The sequence below is a fragment of the Protopterus annectens genome, chromosome 9.part0 (genome assembly GCF_019279795.1).
Source record: "Protopterus annectens isolate FY-2018-M chromosome 9.part0, PAN1.0, whole genome shotgun sequence".
Classification (NCBI taxonomy): domain Eukaryota; kingdom Metazoa; phylum Chordata; order Ceratodontiformes; family Protopteridae; genus Protopterus; species Protopterus annectens.
The window spans coordinates 477301279-477327661 of record NC_056743.1 but is presented as its reverse complement, the minus strand read 5'-3'; the positions used below and the strand labels follow the sequence as shown (position 1 = coordinate 477327661).

Here is a 26383-nt window from a genome sequence, read left to right as displayed (position 1 = left end):
AATAAGTAGAAAGGAAAAGAAAAGTACAGTTGTGTACACTTACCATAAATGTAGATGTTCAAGTGTATTCACTGTTGCAGTCATTACATTTGGGTAATCTGCTGGCAGGCTGCCCTCAGTCGGCCTGAATTCTAAAGTCTTGGGTCCTGCGTCGGTTGCTGTCTTTTCTTCCATGACGTCAGGTCGTCAGGGGTATAAAACATGCAGCCGACGCCATTTTCTTTAATTTTTCTTGCCCCCGATGTCAGGTGCCCCCAAAAAGGTAGCAATATTTTATTTTATATATAGATATATATATATACATGCATCAATATAAACTTTACCTTCATCTGCAAGCAAATACACCACATAGGTTGTAGAAGATAGTGAAGGAAAGATAAACTTCAGAATGATATGTGGAAGGCGGGAGGGTAAACCTGGACTGCAACACTGAATACACTCTAACATCTACATTTATGGTAAGTGTACACAACTGTACTATGTTCTTCGTGTTTCACTGCTGCAGTCATTACATTTGGGTAGAATCCCAAAGCTATGGTTGGGAGGCTGGAGCTAAACAGCATTAGGTGCGGCTATAAGGCCCTGCAGCACTGCAGTGGCAAAGCCTGCCCTGGACTTAGTAGAGAGGCAAATGGTAATGCTTTGTAAAGGTGTGAACAGAACTCCAGGTAGCAGCCTCTAGAATGTCTTTGGTTGGTACTCCTCTGAGAAAGGTTGCTGAAGTAGATGCAGCTCTGGTGGAATGAGACCTAATGCCCTTGGGCACAGGTTTACCATGGTGTAAGTAGCAGAAACAGATGCAGTGGCTTATCCACTTTGAAATTGTCTGCTTTGAAACAGCCTATCCTTCTGATCCTGCAGCATATGCCACTAGTAATTGCTCAGTTTTTTCTTAGACCTTTAGTCCTGCTCAAGTAGAATCTAAGCTGTCTGTGAACGTCCAAGGAATGCAGAATTCTCTCCCCTTAGTTCTGCGGATTTGGATAAAAAGTTGGCAGATGAATAGTTTGGTTAAGAGCCACACTGAAAACCACCTTAGGCATAAAAGTAGGATTTGTCCTCAGAGACACCCTGTCTGTGTAAAATATGATAAAAGGCTCTACAGCCATGAGGGCCTGTAGCTCTAAAACTCTTCTTGCTGAAGTAATCGCTAGTAGCAGAGCTGTCTTTCATGATAAGAACTTTATATCAGCGGTAGCAGCTGGTTCAAATGGAGGCAGGGTGAGTTTTTCCCACACATAATTGAGGTCCCATGCAGGTAATGGTGATCTTCTAGGGGGCCTTAAATTTTTGGCTCCTCTAAGATACTGCTTTAGTAAAGAATGAGAAAAGATTGGTGGCTCTGTGTTGTAATGAGCCAAAATGGCAGAGGCATGGATTTTGATTGATGAGAAAGATAGGCCTTTGTCAAGCATCTCAGTTAAGTATTGTACTATCTGATGAATATTTGGCTCTGCTGTATCAGTTCCTTGTGCTTGATTCCAAGCACAGAATCTCTTCCATTTGTCAGCATATGATTTTCTAGAACTAGGCCTTCTGGCTTCCAACATGACATCCATCACAGCTTTACTGAGAGGTGTTGTTTGTATGATTAACTGATTAGCCATGCTGCCAGGTTTAGAGTCTGTAGTTGATTGTGCAGGATTGGACTGTTTTGCTGGGACAGTAGTTATGGTGTTTGAGGTAAGGTCCAAGCTGGGTATCGAGACAAGTTCCTTAGGATTGGGTACCAGTATTGGTGGGGCCAGTCCGGGGCAATTAATATCATCTTTGGCTTCTCTTGTCTGACTTTTAGGAGGACCTTGGGTAGAAGAGGCAGAGGAGGAAAGGCGTAAACTGATAGGTTTTTCCAACTTAAGGATAGGGCGTCCACTTTCCATGCTTGGCTGTGATAAGTCCTTGTGCAGAATCTTTTCAGTTGATAATTTTGGAGAGAGGCAAATAGATCTATGTCTGGGATCCCTCATTTCTCTGTTGTCATGCTGAAGACTTATGGATTTAGTTTCCACTTGTGAGGATCCAGATCCATAAGGTTTCTGCTTAAATCGTCTGCCAGAGTGTTTTGTTTTCCTGGCAGGAATTGAGCTTGAAGGTGCATTTGGTAGGTCAAAGCTGTGTCCCACAGTGCCATGGCTAATCTGCAAAGGGGGTATGAGTGTGTGCCCTCCTTGCTTGTTTATATACCACATGAATGTGGTGTTGTCCATCTTTATCAGTAGTTGTCCTGGATGAAGTAAGTCCTTGAAGGCTGTTAGGGCATTTTGAACAGCTAGCATCTCTTTCTGGTTGATATGTAGATGCATTTGTTTTGGTTCCCATATGCCCTGAAGGCATCTTCCTACCATGTGGGCCCCCCAGGCATAATCTGATGCATCTGTTGTCAAGGTTTGGCTGGCAGGGGGTAGAGTGAAGGGCCGCCCCATGTTTTGATGACAGGTCTTTGCCCACCATAGAAACTCCTGCTGCAGGCAGGGAATGAGAGGAATCATTGTTTCCAGACTGTGTGAATGTTGACTCCATAAACTTTTTAGGTACCACTGAAGTTTCCTCATATGCAGTCTTGCATATGGAATTAGTAGGATGCAGGATGCCATAAAGTCCAGAGCCTGCAGAATTTGCCTTGCAGAAGACTGGGTTTTTGTTGCCATCAGTTTGAAGTAAGTAGTCAGTTGCCTTTGGTTTTCTGGCGTAAGGTAAGCCATCTGGGCAGCTGTATTCAAGCTTGCACCCAGGAATGTTATATTTTGAGAGGGTACCACTTGTGATTTCTTTTCGTTTATAGTGTACCCTAGAGGCATGTTAGAAGCCTTTTCACAAACGCCAGGTGTATAAGAAGAGTGTCCTTGTTCTCTGCTTGAATTAGACAGTCGTGCAAGTAAGGATATATTTGTATAATTCTTTGTCTGCAAAATGCAATTACTGGTGCCAGGCATGTTGTAAAGACCCTGGGCACAGTAGATAAGCCAAAGGGCAGTGCAGAGAATTGGTAGTGCATTAAGCCAGCCTTGAATCTGAGGTATCTTCTGCACGACTGTCTTACTGGGACATGCAGGTATGCCTCTTTTAGGTCTAATGTCACCAGCCAAACATTCTTGCCCAGCATGGACAGAAGCTGCTGCAAAGTCAGCATTTTGAATTTTGGAATGTCCAGGTATGTGTTCAAAATTGATAAATCCAGTAATGGTCTCCAGGCCTCGTCCTTTCTGGGTACCAAGAACAGTCTTGAGTAAAACACCTGTCCTTTTTCCTGTTCTGGTACCGGATGAATGGCCCCCATATCCATGAGGGATGTAACCTGTTTCTGTGCCTCTGCCCATTGATGTTTGGGCAGATCCGGCCAACTGTTTGCCATTGGCAGAGTGTGGAAATGGAATCTATATCCCTGTGATACTATGTTTAGTACCCACTTGTCCTGGGTTATTAACTGCCAATTTTGAGCAAAAAGTGCTGATTTTCCCCCTAAGGGTGCTGTCAAAAGATAAGTGCTTGGTGTAGGCAGAGGGAAGTCATTGGGACTGTTTTCTGTAGGTTTGCGCTTTATCTCACCCTGATTTGTAGGTAGATATTCCCCATTGCTTTGACCTGTATGAATCTTGCACCCGGTATCTGGAACCCTTTGGGCATCTGGATTTGCCCCTTTGAGCTCTGTGACACAGGAAAGGACCAATTTTTTGTAGGCCAGTTTCTACTGGATCTTGGTCGCTGCACTTGTATGAAGTCTTTAACAGTTTGCATAGACTTAGCTTTGTCTTCCATTTTCTTTAAAACCTCTTCTGCCTTAATACCAAACAAAGAATCATGCTGTAAAGTTGCATCTAGCAGTTTAGCTTTAACATGATCAGGCAAATTTTGTTCCTTTAATCAGGCATGCCTCCTAATCACAGATCCAGTAACTGCGGCCCTGCAGGAGGTTTCTATGGATTCAAAACCACATTGCAAAGTATGCTTTCCAACTTGTTCAGCTGCATGCAATAATCCCTGCAATTCTTTAATTTTCTGCACATTCTGAAATCAACATCATTTTCTGTTTCAGCAATCCCATAACATGCTGGTGGTACTTAAGCATGTGAAATTGACAGTTTAAGGCCCTGACTGCCAAGGTTACAGACGTATAAACCTTTTTTCCCATCTGTCTAGTGCTCTTAATTCTCTGTCAGAGGGGGTAGGGTTTTTTGCTGTTGAGGCCTTAACTCCCTTTGGACCCTGTGAAATAGTTTCTAGGTCAGCAGCAGGGTTTTTAAATAAAAATTTATGTGAGTCAGGGACCCTGTAATATCTGTCAGGCTTACTGGGAGCCAGAGGTAAGGAGTCAGGGGTCAAGCTTGACCATGAAAACACATCATCCACAATGTCCAAAACAGGGGGAATGGCTAAAGGCTTATGCTGAGGGAGAAGGAGGAAATCCCTGAGCCTCTTTTTTGATTCTGAGAAGTCTTGACTCTCCCAGTGAAAATGCTCCCTCAAAGTATGCAAGGTTTCTTCAAATGAATAATCCTCTGGAGGAGATGCAGATGGAATAGACTCCTCAGCATCAGAATCCTCATAGGGAGGAATAGACAATTCCTGATCAGAAGAAATAGAAACCTGATCTGAAGATTCATAATCAGGGTCTTGCCTAGGCCTCTTATCTGGAGGGGGATGGGAATCCTTGATAAAGGTAATACGGTCTTCAGCCATTTTGATCATCTGTTTTTTTAGGCATAGAGGCCTGTGCACGTAGCTCAGGCGTCGTTTTTTTAGTTTTAGAAGTTGTCTTTGTCTTTGCAGCTGTCGTCGGTTTGATATATAAATGTTGAGGTCTGAATACACCCTCAGAAGCCGGCGCCTGCTCAGCAGCTCTGGACCCATCCGAGGGACATACATCCGTCGGTCCAATACCTTGAGTATCTTGTGGCATGCCGGACTCCACATGGGTGTCGGTAGAGGTCTGTGACTCAAAGGTAGCAGGTATCAGTAGCTGCGAAAGCGCCTCACTGAGTACCGGCGAACAGGCGACTGGCTTAGGAGAAGCATAGTTGTCGGTTTTGGATCTCGACTGCCTTTCTCTGTCCTTTTCTTTGCGTTTTTTATGTACTCCGGTAGTCGGATTGCTATCCAACAACATTTCTGGGTAGTTAAATCTGTTTCCAAATTACTTTGATGCAAAAATATACAGACGCTTAATAGTGCGTTGGTTAAATCTAGCACAAAACTGAAAGCTGTGATCAGGGCCTAGGCAAGGAATACAATATAAATGGAAATCCTTACGAGGTATTTGCTTCCCACAAGTAATACAATTATTAACTTTTTCTGACATCGGTAAGAAGCAACAAAAAAGTTTCCCCAACGAGGTACTTAGCTTTAGTGAAGACTTCGGTTCTGAAACTCAAACTCGAATATTTCAGTAGATGGCTGACCGGCACTTGCAAAATGCTTCTGCTTCGGGCACTGCGTGGCAAGAAAGACTAAAGAAAATGGCGTCGGCTGCATGTTTTATACCCCTGACGTCATGGAAGAGAAGACAGCAACCGACGCAGGACCCAAGACTTTGGAATTCAGTCCGACTGAGGGCAACCTGCCAGCAGATTACCCAAATGTAATGACTAACAGTGAAACACGAAGAACATCTTGCCAACTGTGGTAAGGAGAAATACACAAGCAGTGTAGGAAAGGGAGGTATAAATATAAGAAACAGCAAAAAAGTAAAGTAACTACTGATACAACAGGTAACAGGAAAAAATTTGACTTGTCTCCCAAAAAAACAACTGACAAGCTCGAGAGCTCACAGCAACCATGTCCAAACATGAAAGTGTCAAACAAGATCTGACGTTTGTTTAGGGATAGTGCATTATGAGTTAAGGAGGTGCTCCACAGTTTTCTAGTGGCAACAAGCTAAAATAACAGCAGAGTCAGATCCAAACCCCCAACTGCTGAGGAAAGAATAATTATCAGACTGTATTTTTGGCATTTAGTTTGAGGCTGTGATTTTTGACACCAGTTATTTGAGACAAACCTTCCTATAAGATGGCCATGTCATTTGGGGATTCATTGACTGCTCCTAGGTTGCAGTCATCTGCAAGCTTAGTCAACTAGAGCACTTTGGTATTGTTTTTTTCACTCAAATTACATGCTAGATGCATGGCGAAGTTTGACAAGGCAAAAGCTGGAAGCCAGTGTTACAAGTTTTTCCCATAAGTCTATTATCTTCCACATGAGCTAGCATTTTTTAACATTACATTCGAGATGCTGTTTTGAAAATGCAGTATATGCACCTAATAACACCGTATCCTCATGTAAAACATCAAGGACGTGAATACCCATTTTCTGAAGTAATCTAGCTCTTTGGGCTCTCCTCTTTTTAAGGTTGCTGCAACAGGATCCACAGTTGGGTTTCTCTACCAATATTCACAGTCCTTTGGGTGCTAAAACATTCTGTCAGACTTTTTCGGCATAGGAAACCCTACATCTGGCCTTTTCCATGCCTCCATAGCAATTTGGGCAATCACATCCTCTATGGGGTGGTGAAAACACCCAGGAAGATGATGGAAGAAACTGGAATGCCTCAAATGCAAGATCTTCTCCAAGGCCAATGGTGTATACTCAAGCCAAATGAGAAAGGAGGTCAGTAAGTTGACAACCAAAGCAATGAAGTCTTAAGCAATCTGAAATCAATGGCAACATAAAAAATGGATAGGGAGGTAGAAAACAGGGGAGTGTGGGTAAGGTGAAGAGATGAAAGTCTGCACTGGTGCTTGGCAACTATGATCTGAAGATGCACAAGTTGAACCAAACTGTACCGGATCTCATATATGCAAATTACTGCTGTTGCATATTTGACAGGAAAATGCAGAAAGAAAGTTCTCACGTTTTTTTTTTTTTTTTTTTAATTTTACCAATTGGATCACGTTACCATTAAGTGCTGTAACTATATGTACATGCCATGCTCAAATATCATTCTCCTTTACTACAAATTAATCTTCAGGTCAGAATGCTCAGTGTTTTTAACAGCTAAGCTTTCAGCAGTCCCAAATACCTAAGCTGAGAATCACCCTTATACCAAAAGACAACCTTTTTAAGTTACGCGACTCTAAATCACTTACTAAGTACACTTGCTGAGAATTGGTATTTTATTTCTTTCAGTTTAACATTCCAGTTCAATTTGTATTTAACTATCTCCTGGCTAGAATCCACAACTTTGTATCTAGTTATTTCTCTGCTGAATTTCTTGAATACAACAATCAGTAATAATATAAAGGCATTACATTACGATCAATTATAAAAGTTTGCCAGAAAGAACTAGTCCTGACCTTGTGGCTGTGGGGATGCCTGACCAACCGGTCTCTTCCTTGGAGTCAAAGTAGGCTGAATTGGAAGAATTCCGGGGTTTGGTTGAGTCTGTCCAGCTTTAGGCCGCTGACGAGGAGCTATAGAAGTCTCTGTTGTAGGAATGGGGTCTGTCAACCTGCACAGAAAGAGTTGCTGTTGAACTTGACATTTGATATACAAATTAATTACTAGTAAACAGTATAGCTAAAAGTTTCATACAATACACTTTGCACAGGCAAGAAAGTGAAACAGTTTAAGTGTAATACAATCCCAGGTCTACAGACCTACAACTACTTAAAGGCTTAAGAAAAAATACCACAAATAAGCAAAATGTAGAATGTTTTGACAGTTTAAGATCTTGTGTTAAATGTTTATAAATCTCTGAAACAAAACAAAAACAATGTAAAATCTCACTTTCAAAACCTCCCAACTAAAAATGTGTATGCAGTCAGAACAGAATACATTTAAACATTATGGAACAAATCTGAATTATAAGGAAGTCCTGCATAAAAAACGCACATCTGTAATATTCACTTAAAATACAACACATTCTAAATGTACATGCTACATCCTTGTTACAAAATACACTAAAATGAGACTTCTAAAAAAGCTTACATAGTTTTCTTATAATTTTGAAAGGAAGTTTTGTCAAAATACAGCAGATTCTATTCCATTGCAACCTGCACAATATAAAGAACTAGTACAGCATTTGATATTAAATGGCACACAGCAACTTCTTTCACTCAAAATTTTGAAGTATACTCAGCAACTGCGGTGGTGGTGCTGCGGTAGCATTGTCGCATCACAGTAAGACGTTGTCCTGTTCGATTCTCAGCTAGAGCGTCTTCTGTGTGGAGACATGTGTGAATGGGCGTACCTTCGTTGAAGGTTGTGCATCAGGGCCGGCAACTCGGCATGTAAAAATCTACTGCCAATCTTTAGCGGACCGGAGTTCCGATGTGGCGACCCCTTACTGGGAAAAGCCAAAAGACACAACAACAACTCAGCAGTTATCTGTAACTCATGTCACAATTCTGTTGTTGTCCCAGACCAAATGCTGACATAATGTAAAGCTATGGGCATTCTACAAAGCATCCATTTTAAGCAAATATCTAGGGCTAAACAAATTTCATATTACTCTGTAGCATTTTATAACAAAAAAAGAAGTTATGTACCTACCATAACGTTCCATGTTAGTTGTCTTCTTCTCGCCTTCTTTCTTGCTGGTTGGGTTAGGAGCCGATCCTCGGCTCCGACTCGGCCATCTTCAAAAGCTCGAGAGCTGTTTACTGGCTCGAGGCCACCCCATATCCCATAATGCCTGGCACTAGATACCCTGATCTCGTTTGGTAAGTCTAACTGCAGACATAATAAGGAAAGAATCCTATCCTGTAACGTATAAACCCTACCAGAGAGGCTACTAGGCAGAAAAGAGTAGCCAGAGAAGGCTCAGCCAGTGAAAAACCATAAGGAACTCTTCTCGGTCTATTAGGATAGGGGGATGGACGGTAGGACGCAAGAAAGAAGGCAAGAAGACAACTAACATGGAACATTACGGTAGGTACATAACTTCTTTATGTTAAGTTGTCTTTCTCGCCTTCATTCTTGCTGGTTGGGACAGCGTCTCTAGCACCTAAAATCCTGGGTGGCTCATCGGAACAAACTCTTCAGAACAGTAGAGCCAAAATCAGCTCTGTTCCTGGAAACCACATCCAAACTTATAATGCGAAATGAAAGTATGTGGGTTGGCCCACCTAGCTGCAGCACAAATAGATTCCATGGGCAACCTAGCCTGAAAGGCCACAGAAGTGGATAAAGCTCTGGTGGAGTGACCTTTTGGTTTAACAGGCAATTCTTTATACCTCAGTTGATAGATAAATGTGATGATAGTAGTTAACCACCTGGACAAGGTTACTTTTGAGACGGAAAGACCTTGCTTACCCTCAGCAAAAGAAAGGAAAAGTTGGTCCTATTTCCTGATGTCCTTAGTTCTAGGCAAATAAAAGTGTAGTTGCCTGTGAACATCTAACTGATGCAATTTATATTCGGCCCTGTTGGAGTGGTTGGGGAAAAAACACAGGAAGGTCAATGGACTGATTCAAGTTATTCTCTGAAGAGACCTTAGGAAGGAAGGAAGGATTAGTCCTGAGAGCAACCCTGTCATTGTGGAACACTAGGTACGGAGGACGGGTACAAAGAGCCTGAAGTTCCAAAACTCTTCTGGTTGAAGTAATAGCTACCAGAAAGAGCGTTTTCCAAGATAAAAACTACAAGGAGCAAGATGCTGCAGGTCCGAAGGGGGGCAAAATTAAAGAAGCTAAAATCAAATTTAGATCCCACGGAGGTGGAGGATCTCTCACTGGAGGCCTGAGCAGAGTGGTCCCTTTGAGAAAGGCTTTACATAGCTTATGAGACATGATATTATTTTCCGACAGGCCAATGTGAAAATTTGAAATTGCAGCTAACTGAACTCTAATTGTAGCGGAAGTGGACCCAGCATGAAAGAGTTCCGCAAGAAATTCCAAAATGTGGTGCACAGGGGCTGAGAAGGGTTCTACCCTCTTGGACTCTGCCCAGGAAGAAAAATGTTTCCACTTACTAACGCAAGTTTTTCTAGTCGTAGACTTGTACGATGATGAAATAATTTCGCGCACAGAGGGGGAGATATCAGGAAGCCTGGCTAAAGTTGGAAGTGGAGCAACCAAGCAGTGAGCTGGAGAGATTGCAGGGATTGGTGCAGCCCACCCAATTGATGGATCAGAAGGTCTGGAACTAGGTCCAGAGTCCAAGGCTGCTCGAGAAGATGATGATGCAGGAACGGGAACCATATTTGTCGAGGCCAGTAAGGAGCAATGAGGATCATTTTGCAGCTCAATACAGTAGCTTTCTGTATTAGCTTCGGGATTAGGGGAAATGTCCGGGAAGTGGAAGGAGAGAAAAGAAATTGCTGCACTTGCTGTTGAAGGGGGTGGCAAAAAAGTCGCAGCAAGGTTGGCCCCATTTGCAGAATATTTGGTCCGCAACTACTTGATTCAGAGACCACTCATGAGGGATGAGAATTGCTCTGCTCAGCCTGTCTGCCATGACGTTGGACCTCCCAGGGATGTACGTTGCAATCAGAAACCATTGGGAAGAGATCGCCTACTGCCAGAGTCCGAGTGCTTCTCGACATAGAGGGTAGGACTTGGTTCCGCCCTGCTTGTTGATGTACCACACTACTAACATATTGTCCGTTTGAATTGCAATGGTCCCGGTAGGAAGAGAGTCCTGAAGAGCTTGCAACGTGAAAAGCACGGCCTTCATCTCCAAGATGTTTACATGCAGATGGTACTCATGAGGTTGCCAGGTGTCTTGGACTGTTCTGCCCTGATAATGCCCTGCCCCCCCCCACCTGATCAGGGAGGTGTCCGTGGTCACCGTTGCAACTGGAGGGGGAAGTACAAATGGTCTGCCCCGGGGCACTGAAGTGGAGACCATCCACCACGCAAGGTGCTTTTTGCATGCTTCTGTGATCATAATCATGTGAGACATGGAAAGCTGCTGGAAGGACCACTGGGTGAAAAGAAGCCAATGAAGAATCTTCATGTGAAAATGAGCTAGAGAAACAAGTATGATCGCTGCTGCCATGAGACCCAGAGTTTGGAGGATGAACCTGGCTTGAATTCTTCTGCATGCTAATAAAACCTGTACATGTTGGCGAATCACTGATACCCTGTCTGGTGGAAGGCTCGCTGACATGTCTTTTGTATTTAAATTTGCACCTATAAAGGTGATAGACTGACAGGGCGACAATGCAGACTTTTCAAAATTTATTGAGATACCTAGTCTGGAGCAAGTTTCGATAGTGTAGTCTCTGGCTCGCAGAAGGTGATGCCTGGTGGTAGCAGTGAGGAGCCAGTTGTCTAGATATGGAAACACCCGGAATCCTTGCCGTCTCAGGTGAGCGGTAACTACTGCCATACATTTGGTGAACACTCTGGGGGCTGTGGTGAGACCATAGGGCAGAGCTCTGAACTGATAATGGCTGGCTCCCAGCCGGAAGCGAAGGAATCTTCTGGAGCGTCTGTCCATTTTGACGTGGTAGTACGCATCCTGAAGATCTATAGAGCACACCCAATTGTCCTGACCCAGAAAGGGTAAAATGGACTGTAGCGTGACCATCCGAAACTTCATTCTTTGTACAGACCTGTTCAGTCTGCTGAGATCCAGAATAGGTCTTCAGTCCCCTGTCTTTTTTGGTACCAAAAAAAACCTTGAGTAAATTCCGGAGCCTTGCTGGTCTGCTGGGACTTGCTGGATGGCCCTTTTTCTTAGCAGTTTTAAAACTTCTTGAACTGCTTGATCCCTTAGATTGGGTGGAACATCTGGAAGGGACTTGTTTAATACTAAGGGAGTGCGAAAAAAGGGAATTCTGTAGCCTCCAGATATAACAGACTGTACCCATTTGTCTTGTGTTATGTTTTGCCAGGCTCTTGGGTACAGCGATAATCTTCCCCCGACTGCCTCCAGAGGTGGGCAGCCGGGCAACCCTTCAGGGATGCTGGAAGGGCTTCTCAGAGAAGGATTCTCTGCTGCCCTGGTTTTCCGGACCCTCTCTGCCACCAGGGCGGCATCTATTATTGTTCCCTCCTCTACCCCTGGATGGGAACTCACCATGTGTGTCCGGCAAGGCTCCCTGGGATTTCTGGAACCACATCTTTCCACTCTTCTGACCCTTGGGATATGGTCTGGAAGGAGTGGAAAAGCGGACTCCCACAGCAGAGAGAGTCTTGCCTTCCTGCTCACACCTGGTAAGGGTGTCCTTCACCTGTGATCCAAAAAGAGAGGAACCATCAAAGGGGGTGTTGGTGAAAGACGCTCTGAAAGGTTCCGCAAAGTTGCATAGCCGCATCCAAGCGTGCCTCCTTAGGGCAACGCCTGTGCCCGCAGCTCTACTTGCACCATCGGCTGCATAAGAAATGAGCCTCGTGGAGGAGTTCACCACTGAATTAAGAGTCGCCAGCTGGGAGGCTGCCTTAGCCTGGGCCCCCTCAGCTGATGGATCTTGGAGGGTATCTCCAAGCTCTTTAAGGAGATCCCATTGAAGACGGGTAAAGTGGCACAAATAATTCATTGACCTCATGAAAAAGGTCGCTAAACAGAACATCCGCTTCCCATATCTGTCCATCTTCCTGGACTCCTTTGTTAGGGGGAATGGACAGATGAAGTTTCGGCCAACTCCTTCTTTGTGGCCGCAGCTACCACCATGGCATCAACGGGAACACCTTTGGTCAAAAACTGTTTATCCTGTGGTGCAGTTATGAATTTAGCGGGACTTCTGGGGGGTCGGTTCCACTGTGTCTGGAGCTGACCACGCCTTCCGAGCCACCACAGACATCAGTGGGTCGAAAGGCGGAGACACCCAGGAGGTGGAAGGTCGGGATCCAAACGCATCCAGGAATACCGACTCATCCTCGGAAGGGCTTATGGTAGTCCAGTTCCCCCTCTGCCTAAGCATCTCAAGGATGTCTGAGAAGGAGATATCTTCAGAGGGGGATCTCGGGGACCATTCCGAATCCTCTAAGTCGGTATCTGATGCGACAGACTCAGGGGAGTCAACATGCTTCCTCTTGCATTTCCTCTTACAAGGTGGCTCCTCTGAATGATCAGGGGAGGCCTCGGAAGAGGAAGATACACCCAAGGGGGTGCCCTGGAGTGTTGGTTCCCCACACTTGGGGTCTGGAGGAGGGGCAGAGGCAGACGCAGGCACCATAGGGGGAGGAGCCGATGGGGATGATCGTGGGGCTGACTCAGGGGCCAGCACACTCCTCATGACCTCGAAGGCATCCCTGCTCGGATGCCGAGAAGGCTCCAGTTCCGAAGAGATCGGAATCCCTCTCTGCACCGAGAGGGATGGCTCCGAAGCCGATGTAGGATCCGAGCTCACCTGCGCCGAAGCTCCGAGGGGGGGAACGGGGTCGGACAAGGGTCCGATGCCACTCACCCCCTCGGAGCCGACGAGGGAGTCTCGGCGCCCAGACCCCTCCAAGGACGGTACCAAGGAAGTGATCGGAACCGAAGGAGAAGGTATCGGTGCCAACAGTTCCATGACCCGAACCCCAACTAACTCTGGCTGCCAGCTCAAAGGAGGAGTCAGAGGAGGAATAACTGCAGACATGGATGGAGCAGACACCTGATGAGGGGGGCTGGACAACATTTTTGCTAGGGCCTGCGATTTCAACAGCCTACTGATCACTCTCTCCACGTCATGATCTGAAAGCCTTGAGGACCGAGAAGAGAGGGAGGACCGATGACTGTGCTCCAACTGGAGCAGAGGAGACCTCGGAGCCGAGCGTATCGACTCCAGGGAGGGAGACCTAGATCTCTTTCGACTCCCAGACGACTCCGAAGTGTGAGTCGGGACCGACTGGGAGGCAGGCAAATCGGTTCCAGCCGGAACCGAGGCAGAAGGAACAGCTTCACCCAACAATGGCTCCAAACTGGGAGCCGAAGATTTAGGTGGCTTAGAGGACTTCACGGGCTGAGCCTTAGCCGGTGAATCCTGGGGCTCAAGTAAACCCTGTAGGCTCCGTCCATGTCTGCAGTTATTCCTCCTCTGACCATTCTCCTCTATATCTTACATCCTACCAAAGCTCCATCATTCCCCCACTCAACCACTACCACTGTACTACTACTCACACCACCACTCATGTCTCACCCGCACTCAGCTCCACTCCCACCAGCTCAAGAGCCATCCCTATGCACCCCCCACATATTCTACCAACTATATTACTCAAACATAAAGCATCCCTACAACTTAGCATAGTAACCCTCCCACTATACCTATTACCCACAGAGCTCAATCATAAAGTTTCCCTTACAAACACATTCAAAAACTGAGAAAACTAATAATCTCATGCATATCAAAACTAGCCCTAAGTGGAGACATCCACCCCAACCCTGGCCCTACCATCTCCAACCCCAATCCTCATAATCAGACTAGAAATCACAACTTCTCCCATATTACAGCCAATAGAAAGCCAAGTGACTTCCTTCTACTAAGCCTAAATATTAGAAGTATATCCAACAAAGTCCATGAACTCCATGCCACCATAGACTTGTACTTCCCAGATATAGTCATACTGACAGAAACCTGGCTAAAACCTCACATTACCAATGAGCAAATACTCCCTACAGGTTACGGCATACTAAGAGTAGACCGGCTAAACAAAAAGGAGGTGGTGTAGCTATAATATTTAAACAGCATTTAAACATCCAGATCTTAAAATCATCAGATCCACAAATAGGCAATGAAGAAATAATATATACCAACCTCAAAATTAACCAAAACAAAACCATCAACATAATTGGATGCTACTTCCCACCTGGCCAAAACATCCCTCCACTAGAAAACCTCCTCAGCTGGTCTACCCACCATCTCCCCCAAGAAACTATCATCTTAGGTGATTTCAATATTGACTGGCAATCCTGTTCTGGCAACAATCCAACCCATCATGTACACCTTCATGGCTTCACCCAACTAGTCCAGTCACCAACCAGGATAAATAAAAACTCCAGCAAGCACACTACCCTGGACTGGATACTAGTCAGTAAGAGCCCCCAGTCATATATAACAGGCTGCTTTATCGGATAGCCTCAGTGATCACTCCCCAACATTCCTACTCAAAAAATACCTATACCAAGCTAAACCTGTCATCTACCGTCAAATACGTAAAAAACTAAACTTTAACCCACTCTCATTCATCTCATCCCTCAAAGAATGTAACTGGCATCCTCTAAAGTACCTCAGTCTAGATGACACAGTTGAATTTTTTAATACTACCTTCCTGAGCATCCTCAATTACCATGCCCCCATAAGATTTTCCACAACCAAAGCACAACCCTCCCCATGGCTACAGAAAACCACTAAGTCAAAAATGAAAAACAGGAATAAAGCCTGGGAGCACTGGCGCAAAACCAAAACCCCCTCAGCTAGACAGAAATTCCTAGAACTATGCAATAGAGTCAAAAAGCTAATAAAACAGGACAAATTCCAATACTACCAGTCTGCCCTAGACTCCTCACAACACAGCCCCAAAGAATTCTTGTCCACCATAAACTCCATCCTCCACCCAGGTAAAGTCAGTACCCCTCTCCTCCTAACATCCCTCACTCCTCAGAAAATATTGCTACTTCATTCAACACACACTTCACCCAAACCATACTACCACTAGCTAAAAAACACAACCCCCCTCCCGTCCAACCCACACCTTCAACTAGTAATCTTCCCACTGCCTTCTCTTTTTCTCCTGTACCTACCTCCAACATAAAAAAAACTCTTAACTAAACTTAAACCCACCAAATTAGCAGCATACAACCTCCTAAGTGAATACCTACAAATCGCAGCTGATGCTCTGGCCTACCCAGTATCCATCTTGATTAACCGATCTCTGTCAGAAAGTTACATTCCCACACTGTGGAAAGTATCACATATAATTCCCCTCCACAAAGGCGGACCCTCCGCAGAACTAACCAATTACCACCTCATAGCTATTCTCTCTCCACTCTCCAACATACTAGAGAGATGCATACACTCTCAGGTCTCAGACTACTTCCTTACTAACAACCTCCTTTCCAGTACTCAGTATGGTTTCCGACCAAACCATAGCACCACCACTGCCTTACTCTCCTTTACTAACACTATCCTTCAGCATAAAAACAATGGCTATCTCTCCTAGACCTATCTAAAGCATTTGACATGGTCTCACACAAACAAATTCTCTGTCCTCAATAACCTATCCTTCTCACAATCAGTCACCAACTGGTTTCAGAGTTACCTGTGTGACCGCCAACAATCCATTGTATGGCAGAATTACATATCTCCCCAACTACCTGTCTCCATAGGGGTTCCCCAAGGATCCATCCTTGGACCCCTACTCTGCTCTGTTTACACCAATAATCTAGCCTCTGCCACCAAACATGGCACACTCATAGAATACGCAGATGACTCTACCATCATCTGCTCAGCCCAGTCCCTACCAAAACTGCAAAAAGTCACACAAGAAGCCTTTTCCTCTGTTGAAACATGGTTATCCGATGCCCAATTAATACTCAACCCAAACAAAACTAAACTACTCATCTTCCAACCCACCAAACATACTCAAAACAACTCTCACTTTAACATCACAGCAAAAGACAAGACCACTATATACCCAACTAAACACACCAAATTGCTAGGAGTGGAAATAGACAAAAAACTAAAATTTGACATTCACATATCCATGACCATAAAAAAAAGTCCACAAAAAACTAGGAGCGTTATACAGAAATAAGCAATTTCTCACCAAAGCAGCAAAGATTTCAATAGCAAATTCCCACCTTATCTCCACCCTACTTTATGCCTCTCCAATATATGCCAAACAAAGGCAATGTGATCTAAACAAGCTAGAGACCTGCTACAACAAAATCGCCAAATTCGCCACAGGGGCATCCTTCCGTAGTCACCACGGTCTCTCACTTGCTGAACTGGGCTGGCTTGAACTCCCTCACCTCCTTCAGTGGTATCAACTCTCACTCGCCCACAAACTAGTAAACCATCCACTAAATGTCCCATCCCTCCAGAATCTACTCCAACCCTATCGCACCACCAGACCACTAAGATCCAGCAACAAAAATCACTTGCAGATCACTAAAGCCAATAAATCCAAAAACACCAGCACAAGTGAATTAAATCCAAACACAAACTCCAAGCACTTTACCAGTTGCCTTTATTAACGATCTGGTACCTCGGCCTTTCGCCTTCAAAGGATCACAAGAAGTGTATGTATTATCATAAATATATGTACACACACACACACACACACATAAATTGATAGCAATTATCACAGACACCTAATATCAATTAATCAGATGCTGATGTAATCACAAAATTAAAGTGACATTTGCAATTGATTCAAAAAAGGAACAATATATCATAATAAACCACATAACAAACATTAAACAACATCCATAATAATATCATACTAATAACTATTAGGGTATAAACTAAATACCTAGTTCCAAATTAAGCCCATGGGGCTTCAGAGTTTTAAATTTTAGAATCATTTTAGTCTCCAATTCATGTAATTTCTGAGAGTAATTCCCCCCTCCTCCAGTAAAAAATGGTTTACCCAGTATACAAAATCTCAAACTATTTGGGCAACCATCATGTTTATCAAGAAAATGTTTGGCCACAGGGCTAATTTCATTATGGTTTCTAATATATTTGAAATGCTCTAAGATACGAATTCGAACCATCCTTTTGGTTTGCCCTATGTACCAAATACCTACACACGAACAACCTAAAATATATACTACTCCTATAGATCTACAATTGAAGGAAAATCTAGGAGCAAAAGGTATGCCATTAATCCTATTCACATTAATAACCCTCTCACAGAGACTACAGTGACCACAAGGATGTGTGCCTGACGGAAGATTATGCTTTTCATCCCCTTTCAAGAAGTTATAATTCAATAACTCTCTTAAATTTTTCCCCCTCTTATAGGAAAAGGTTATATGTTTAGGAAAAAGATGACCTATATTCTCATCCTCACTAATTATATACCAATATTTTCTCACTATCTTCACTAGTTCATCAGATATAGGGGAAAATTTCGTGACATAAAATAACCTCTCCTCATCATCACACTCTTTACTATTAGATACTGTAAGGGTAGAGCTATCCAAGGTGCTCCTAGTATTTCGATACTCACAAGAATTGACAATCCTGAGTAACCTATTTTTACATTTTAACAAATGATTCTTGTCATAACCCCTCTTAATCAACCTCAACTCAACATTATTTAGTTCATTATACCTCTCCGTGTCATCACTAGTATGGTCAAAAATTCTTTTAAATTCACTTGAGGGTAATGAACGCAATAAATGCCCAGGATGCATGCTACTCGCATGTAGGAACATATTTACTGAAGTACTTTTCCTAAACGGCCTATAGCCAATGTGTTCCTCATCATGATATAGCGTCACATCCAAGAAATTAATCCTTTCCCTATTATATTCATAAGAGAAGGTTAGTCCATGTTCATTCTTATTCAAAATGTCAAAAAAATCCAAAAAATTACAAATATCACCCCTACAGATCAAAAAAGATCATCAATGAAACACTTATATAGTACAACATTCTTTTTATAAAACAGAGTGGGATAAATAAATTGCCTTTCAAAAAATCCCATGCACATAATGGCATATGAGGGCGCAAAAGCAGCCCCCATAGCCGTTCCTTTTAATTGCAAAAATAATTCATTATTAAAGCAAAAATAGTTATGGGTAAGGCAAAATTCAAGTAAGTTAACCAAAAAAGTGGTTCTAGGTCCATCACCCAGCATCTCCATCACTGCTTCCAAACCTCATCTTTTACTAATATTAGTATATAATGATTTCACATCAATGGTCACCCAATAATAGTCCTGACACCATTTCACCTGAGAGAGCTTATCAAACAAATCCTGAGTATTAGAGATGTGTGCTTTCACTTTATTTAAATGTTTTTTAAGATGAAAATCCAAAAGGATGTTCACATTACTAAGAAAAGAACCTATCCCTGACACTATAGGCCTATCTGGAGGTCTTTCCAAACATTTATGCACTTTAGGTAGGGCATAAAAGATAGGTGTCAACGGTTTCTTAATAAACAATTTACAGACATCCTTATGACTAAAGAAACCAAGATGTTCCCCTCGCTCTAACAGACTTAGAATTTCATTATTAAATTCCATCACTGGATCCTTTTTTAAGCGCTTATATTCAACCACATTATTTAGTAAATCATTTACCATTTCACAGTAATCTAATTTCTGTAAAATGACCCAATTACCACCTTTATCAGCACACTTAAAAATTAATTCCCTTTTAATTTTCACCATACTCTTAAGGGCCATCCATTCATTTTTATTTAAGTTATACTGTTTTTTGTTCTTACAGAACTTATCCAACATTAATGACAATTCTTTAAACAAAACTTTAAAAAAGCGGCAATAGCAGGTACCTTAATATTAGGTGTAAATTTACTATCAGAAATCAAATGGGGAAGTAACAGTTTTCCATAACCTGTGTGATAACATTCAACAGTCTCTATATTTTCATCTTCACAGACAAAGTCAGCATCTTCATACTCATAGATAGATACATTTAATAATTCATCATCATCATATTCAAGATTATTTTCATCAGATATGTTAACAGGATTAATAGCATAGTTCTGAAAATATACTTTCAAGTATAGTTTTCTGATAAACATTTTTAATTCCATATATAAATCACCAAGTGAGGGAAAATACGTAGGCACAAATTTACTGCCTTTAAGCAGCACAGACTTCATATCATCATTAAGAACCAAATTAGATAAATTAATCAAACATAATGTCCGTTCGTCCTTTCTAACTCTGCTGGTGAAGCACTATTCTCTTGCGCCATAGCCAAATTATGGAACTCACTCCCACCCACAATTACCTCTGTACCATCACGCACCCACTTCAAAACTTTACTAAAAGCGCACCTAAAAACATGATGGCTATGCCCTTGCAACTCCCACTCTAATATCATCCACCCCATCCAACCACTACCTTTCTTTCCACTCCACTAACTACCTTGATTATAGCAAGCTCAGATGCTCATAAGCCTAGTACTTATTATACAGCAAGAACTTCTCATTGTAACATTTGTTAATATCTGTTATGTACTTCACAGATAAAGATTCTAGTTTTCTACTGATGTACTATGTTCTTCATCTGTAAATATGTTGTAAGTAATTGCTATGTTAAATTGTTAATCGCTATGTAATCCAATGTAACTACTGTCTGTTTATTTTACTGTGGAGCTTTTCTCCCCGGGCCTCCGCTGAAAATGGACCTACGTCCAGTCGGACACTCCCAGTCAACAAATTTAAATAAATAAAAATAAATAAATAAATAAATTGATTAACTTATTTCTACGCTCCTGCAGGACTCTTGGGCTGAAAGCATGGCAAACCGAAGAGTCCTGTAGGTGGACAGCGCCCAGACAATAGACACAAGAAGTGTGACCATCTGTCAGAGACATCTTCTGACAGCATGAGTCACACTTCTTGAATCCGGACACCTTGGTATCCTTGGACTTCCCTGAAAAGAAGGAACACCAAGAACAATACACAAAAAATAGGAGATAATAACTAAAACACACACTAAAGTTACCACAGCCAAAAAAAAATACTAACAATATTCTTTGCTACCCACAAACAAATAAGACTAAACTAGGTAAATACTTTTTTTTTTTTTTGAAGAGAAAAAAGAAAGGGTTAGCCTCTAATTTAAACGGCTACCTATGTGAAGAAAGTGAAGGGGGAGGGGAAAACTAACTAAAACGAGTTTTTTGAAGGGAAGGGGAGGGATTCAGGAAAAAAATTATAGGTACAACAAAGATATACTGAGAAGGTTGCAACTACAACTAACAATCTACACTAAAAAAACCCTAATAGTTTTTATCAAAAATACAGATAAAACAATGAAAATATACGACCTGAGCCAGTAAGACAACAGCAGAAGCGGCAAACGAGATCTGGGTATCTAGCGCCAGGCATCATGGGATATGGGGTGGCCTCGAGCCAGTAAACAGCTCTCGAGCTTTTGAAGATGGCCGAGTCAGAGCCGAGGATCGGCTCCGAAACCAACCAGCAAGAATGAAGACGAGATAGACAACTTAACATCAAACTTTCCCAGTCATGCAAAAGAACAATACTTCTTATTCATTTCCGATTTAGACAGCAAGAAGACTACCATTACTACATCCTACTCCCTACAGTTGCAGAATAATTGCACTGTGAGGAAATGCATCAAGAATGCCAGATAATACGGCACATACATGCTTCACCAGTAACAGACCACAGACTGGATAATTGACAGGCTGATCTTTTTCTCCTTTTGGCTGCTCCCATTAGGAGTCGCCACAGTGGATCAATGGTCTGCAGAACAAGTGGCAGTAAAGTTTAATGGTGTAGAATTGCCAGCCCAGTGGCTTCTCCCATTAGGAGTCACCACAGTAGATTAATGGTCAGCAGAACAAGTGGCAGTAGAGTTTAATGGTGTAGAATTGTCAGCCCAGCACCAAACCTTCCTCAGAAGACACACACACACACACACACACACACACACACACACACACACACACACCCACACCCACACACCAACCACACCACGGGACAATTTAGAATGCCCAGTCCACCTGCAGCATGTTTTGGGAATGTGGGAGGAAACCAGAGCACCTGGAGGAAATCCACGCAAACACAGAATGGACATGCAAACTCTGCACAGAAGGCACCCCAGCCAAGAAACGAACAAGCTGATCTAGTAATGCAACAATAAGCAGTTGGAATGCCTACTTAAGCATACACATGTATAGACTTGTGATGCATGTAGCTGGTCAGTGCAGACACTGGAAGATGCAAAAAACAAACAAACAAAAAAAAAAAAAAACGTGTACCTGTGTTACAGATGTATCAATAATTTGGAAACTTATGGGAACCAGCTCTGTGTTGCAGAGGGACAAAGCCCTGTCTATGGCACAAGTAACCGCAGTTCGATTAGTTTATCTCTGGACTGTAGTACCTGGCCAAAGAGAGTGAAAGTGAGCGACTGCTGGCAGCTTGCTCATCCTACTGGAAAGGGAGGCTGATTTAGCTCACTACACAGGTGACACTTAGTTGGACTAGGTATTATACCCACTGAAGTCCAAGCCTACAGAACCTGTGCTGTCCCAGTGCATTTGCACCGTAAGCAGAGGGCAACTCAGCATGCAGAGGTATGCTTGCCCTCAAAATACAGCAATAGCCGAGCTTTGAAGATCTGCTTGGGGGGTGTAGAAGGTGCTTTCAAGGGGGGAAGAGAGGCCACCCTAAAGGACCAGCAAACTGACCTGCTCCCAACTACTCCACTCTCACAAGAAAACAAAGGGCTGATTGTGTTCCTATGCAAGAATAAATAAGGCATATGGCTCTCACCTACGTGAGAATATCAGTCTACCATTAAGCCAATACAAATTGGCCAAGTGGGTACAGGTAGTGGATCTACTGGGTGAGGTTCTGCAGGGAGTTAAAAAAATATACATAATTTGGAAATGCATGAAGGGTTGTGCTGCTGTGCTACACTGACAGCTATATTGGTGTTGGGTTTATGATTGGCCCCCATACATCCTAGTACTGCAACTGTGTGGGGGACTATGCAGCCTAGAAGAGTAAACAGGCATTTGTCATCCCAATCCTCATACAAAAACATGTGCCTTATGTTATATTTGTTATGGTACAATGCTAAAATGTTCACATACAAGGATTTAAACTTCTCAGTTTAGCACCATTTTTTGGTGAGTTCTATGTCAGTACCATCACAGGTGATCTTGCCACCAAGACCTCAACTCCATATTTCTAGAAAGTTTTGGCATTGCACCCACCCCTGCACTTCATTTAGTTACCACCCAAAGAAATCATAAATACCAACTCTGATGTCAGCACAGCCTCTTAAGTCCCTACTACTAGCATTACTTATTTCAACTTTCTCTTTTAATCTACATCTTTGCTAATGATTAGAAACTTATGCTTACTATACTTTAACAAGGTATGTAACACTGATCTACTATTAGAGGTAACCATTTGAAATGTTCCCTAAAATGTGGTGGCTGATATTCCCTTTAGATTGAGATATGGCAGTCTTGGAGTAGGGATATACAGTGAAGGGATGCAGGGGAGCTAGTTCCCTGCAAAAATCAAGTTTAAAAAGGAAGAGAGATGTTTGATATTTGCTTTTCCCATGTATTTTTTTTGGGAAGGGGGCATCATTTTGGAACTATATATTGTGAGTCCCAACATTTCCACAGCAAGTCATCAAAACTTTGTACTATTCAACTGATTTGCATATACCCCTTACATAACCTAAACCTATATGTATACTTGTATTCCTACATAATGCTTTTTATAAAAATACTGTGAAGGTTTTCTACCAGACATTCTACTGAAAGGAGGTTTTTTGCTCAGTTGGATTATCCCGGTTAGGAAACTAAATACACAAACAAATAAATACATTAGATAGTTTTAAACGTTGGCAAAACAGGAGATTCTGAATGGGATTATAATCATAACCAACCTGTTATGTGTTTGAGTTGAGGATGATGAGAAACTCACCTTAAAAGCAGAGTGAAACAAAACTCGAGAACTAAATCTTGAAATCAATGTTAAGAATATCTAACAAGTAGCACTTGATTGGTGGCATCCAATCCTAATTCTTTGTAGTATATGGGACTTTAGCTGGCCTGCTGTACTACTAATTTATTCTAGTCAGAGGCCTCACCACTATCCACCCAAGTGACATATTCCCACAAGGTTGGCAATGCAACTAGGACAGTTTCCAAAGCTCCCTCTCCACATACCAAAAACTTGAAAGGAGTTGCCTTGCATGGGTAAAGATCAGGAAAGAGGAAATTATCAGATTGGTAGTGAGTGGAAAATATTACTGTAACAATGAGCATACTTTTAACATCTACAATTAAGGTAGATTCCTATGTGACTGTACTATGAATGGTAAACTCTTTCACAGGTAACACTTGAGAGGCCTCCCAAAGTTTATGGACCAGTGAATGGCGGGCCCCGAGAAAGTAATTGTTATATTTGTCCTTGTAGATTAGCCAAGGCAAAACCTGACCTGCCTATAGAGGTAATGTTCCCATTACAATGTTCAGAGAAGGTACAGACAGATGACCAGATAGCTGCTTCCAGTATAGCAATGTGCTGACCCATCCAAGGAAGGCGCAGAGAGAAATGTCGCTCTTGTAAAGGGGCTGTCAGCTGCCTTGCTACAGTTTTACAAAAGAAGAAACAGAAGAAAGTGCAGTGAGCCAGCCATTTACAGAAGGTCTATTTCGAGAAGGTCTACCCTTCCAACCATTTGCAAAGACTGAGCAACTAGTCGGATCTCCTTATTTCTTTAGTCCTTTCTTGTTAGAATCTCAGCAGCTTATGCACATCCATGGTATGCAAGATTCTTTCCACTTTGCTCTATGTGGGTAGAAAGGAGCACTGGGAGTTAGCGGGCTGATTGAGACAGGCTTCTGTTTCCACTTTAGGCATGAAGGTAGGGGTTGACGAGCAGGAAGTAAATATCTTTACAAAAGATAAGAAAGGAGTGTTGTGTGTCCATGAGGGCTTGTAATTCAGGCATCCTCCTAAGCATTAACAAAAATGCCTTCCAAGACAAAAAATTTGATAGGTACTGCAGTTGTTGGCTCAAATGATGACAGCCTTAACTTTTCTAGCATATAGTTGAAGTCCTCTGGAGAAGAGATTACTTTCTTAGGGAGGCTCAGAAGTGTGATCCCTTTAAGAAATTGCTTTACTGGTAACAGGGAGTAAAACGTACAGTTGTGTACACTTACCATAAACGTAGATGTTCGAGTATATTCACTGTTGCAGTCATTACATTTGGGTTACCTGCTTACAGTAGCCTTCAGTTGGCCTGATTAACAAAGTCTTGGGTCCTGCGTCCATAACGTCAGGTCTTCAGGGGTATAAAACATGCAGCCGACACCATTACACCAGTTTTTATTGCCCCAGATGTCAGGTGCCCCCCTAATGGGCTTCCCCAAAAGAAAAATCTGGAGGGGAAGCAGAGGGAATGCAGTCCTCTGCATCAGAATCCTCATAAGTAGATAAGGGCAAATTCAGATCACCAGAAGAATCAGAAAAAACAGAATCCTGGTCAGAAGATTCATAAACAACTTCAGTCCTAGGCCTCTTAGAAGGGGCGGGGGGGGATTTGACTACCCCTGATTAGAGTTATTAGATCTTCAGCCATTCTTATCATTTGTTTTTTAGGCATAGAGGCCTGAACATGCGGCCTGGGTGTCGGTTTTTTAGGCATGGTTCGAGATTTAGGCCCAAGTGAAGAAGGAGGCATCGGTTTAATATGCAAGTCCGTAGGCCTGAATACACCCTCAGAAGCCAGTGCCTGCACAGCGGCTCCGGACCCATCCAAGGTAGAGACATCCGCGGGTTCCACAGTTGAAGCATCTCGTGGCATACAGGACTCCGAATGGGTCTCAGTAGAGGCCTGAGAATTAGAAGTAGCGGGTATCAGGGGCTGCAAAAGCACCTCACTGCGTACCGTCAAACTGGCGACTGGCTTAGGAGAAGCGTTGTCGGCAGTTTTGGACCTCGGTGGCCTGTCTCTGTCTTTATCTTTGCATTTTTTCGGAATCCTGGTAGTAGTATGGCTAACCGATGACACTTCTGGATAATTAAACCGAGAACAGAAATATTTAGAGGCGAAAATACACCAACGACGGATAGTGCGATAATTAAATAAAGCACAAAACCGACAACAAGGCACGTCGTGGTCAGGGCCTAGACAAGGAATACAGTACGAATGAAAATCTTGAAGAGGTATTTGCTTTCCACAAGTAATGCAATTATTAACTTTTACTGACATCGGTAAGGAGCAAGAAAAAGTTTCCCCAACGGGGTACTTCGCTTTAGTTGAAGACTTCGGTTCTGAAACTCGAAAACGAAAATTTCAGGAGTCGGCTGACTGGCACTTGAAAACTGCTTCTGCTTCGGGCACCACACGGCAAGAAAGACTGATGTAATGGCGTCGGCTGCATGTTTTACACCCCTGATGACCTGACGTCATGGAAGAAGGAACAGCAACCGATGCAGGACCCAAGACTTTGTTAATCAGGGTGACTGAGGGCTACCTGCAAGCAGATAACCCAAATGTAATGACTGCAACAGTGAAACACGAAGAACATCAGTGGATCCAATGGTTGGTGGGGATAGACAGCAAAACCGTAGTTTCAACAAGGTGCAAGACAAAACTGATTTATAAAGGTATGACAGACAGTTAAGGACTGACTAGGGTCCAAGACTCACTCACTGGCACCAGAGAAATATAATTTTTACTTGCCAAATATGAATTAGTTGTTTTCTGCTTCACAGCCTCCATTACAACAGCAAGCACATCTTCAGAAAAAAATGCACCTTAAAAGGGATGAGTGCAATATCACCCACACTTCAATTCTTACTGTC

The 26383-nt window shown here is 42.8% G+C and overlaps 1 protein-coding gene across 8 annotated transcripts in view; it reads right to left on the bottom strand.

The window, feature by feature from the left end:
• Window positions 1-26383, bottom strand: part of AAK1 (AP2 associated kinase 1) — a 1655011-nt gene that overhangs the window by 757749 nt on the left and 870879 nt on the right. For all 8 annotated transcript variants that reach the window (XM_044083018.1, XM_044083021.1, XM_044083020.1 and 5 more), the window contains exon 10: window positions 7287-7441. In XM_044083018.1, coding sequence (XP_043938953.1) covers window positions 7287-7441 — 155 coding nt within the window. The remainder of the gene's footprint in view (window positions 1-7286; window positions 7442-26383) is intronic.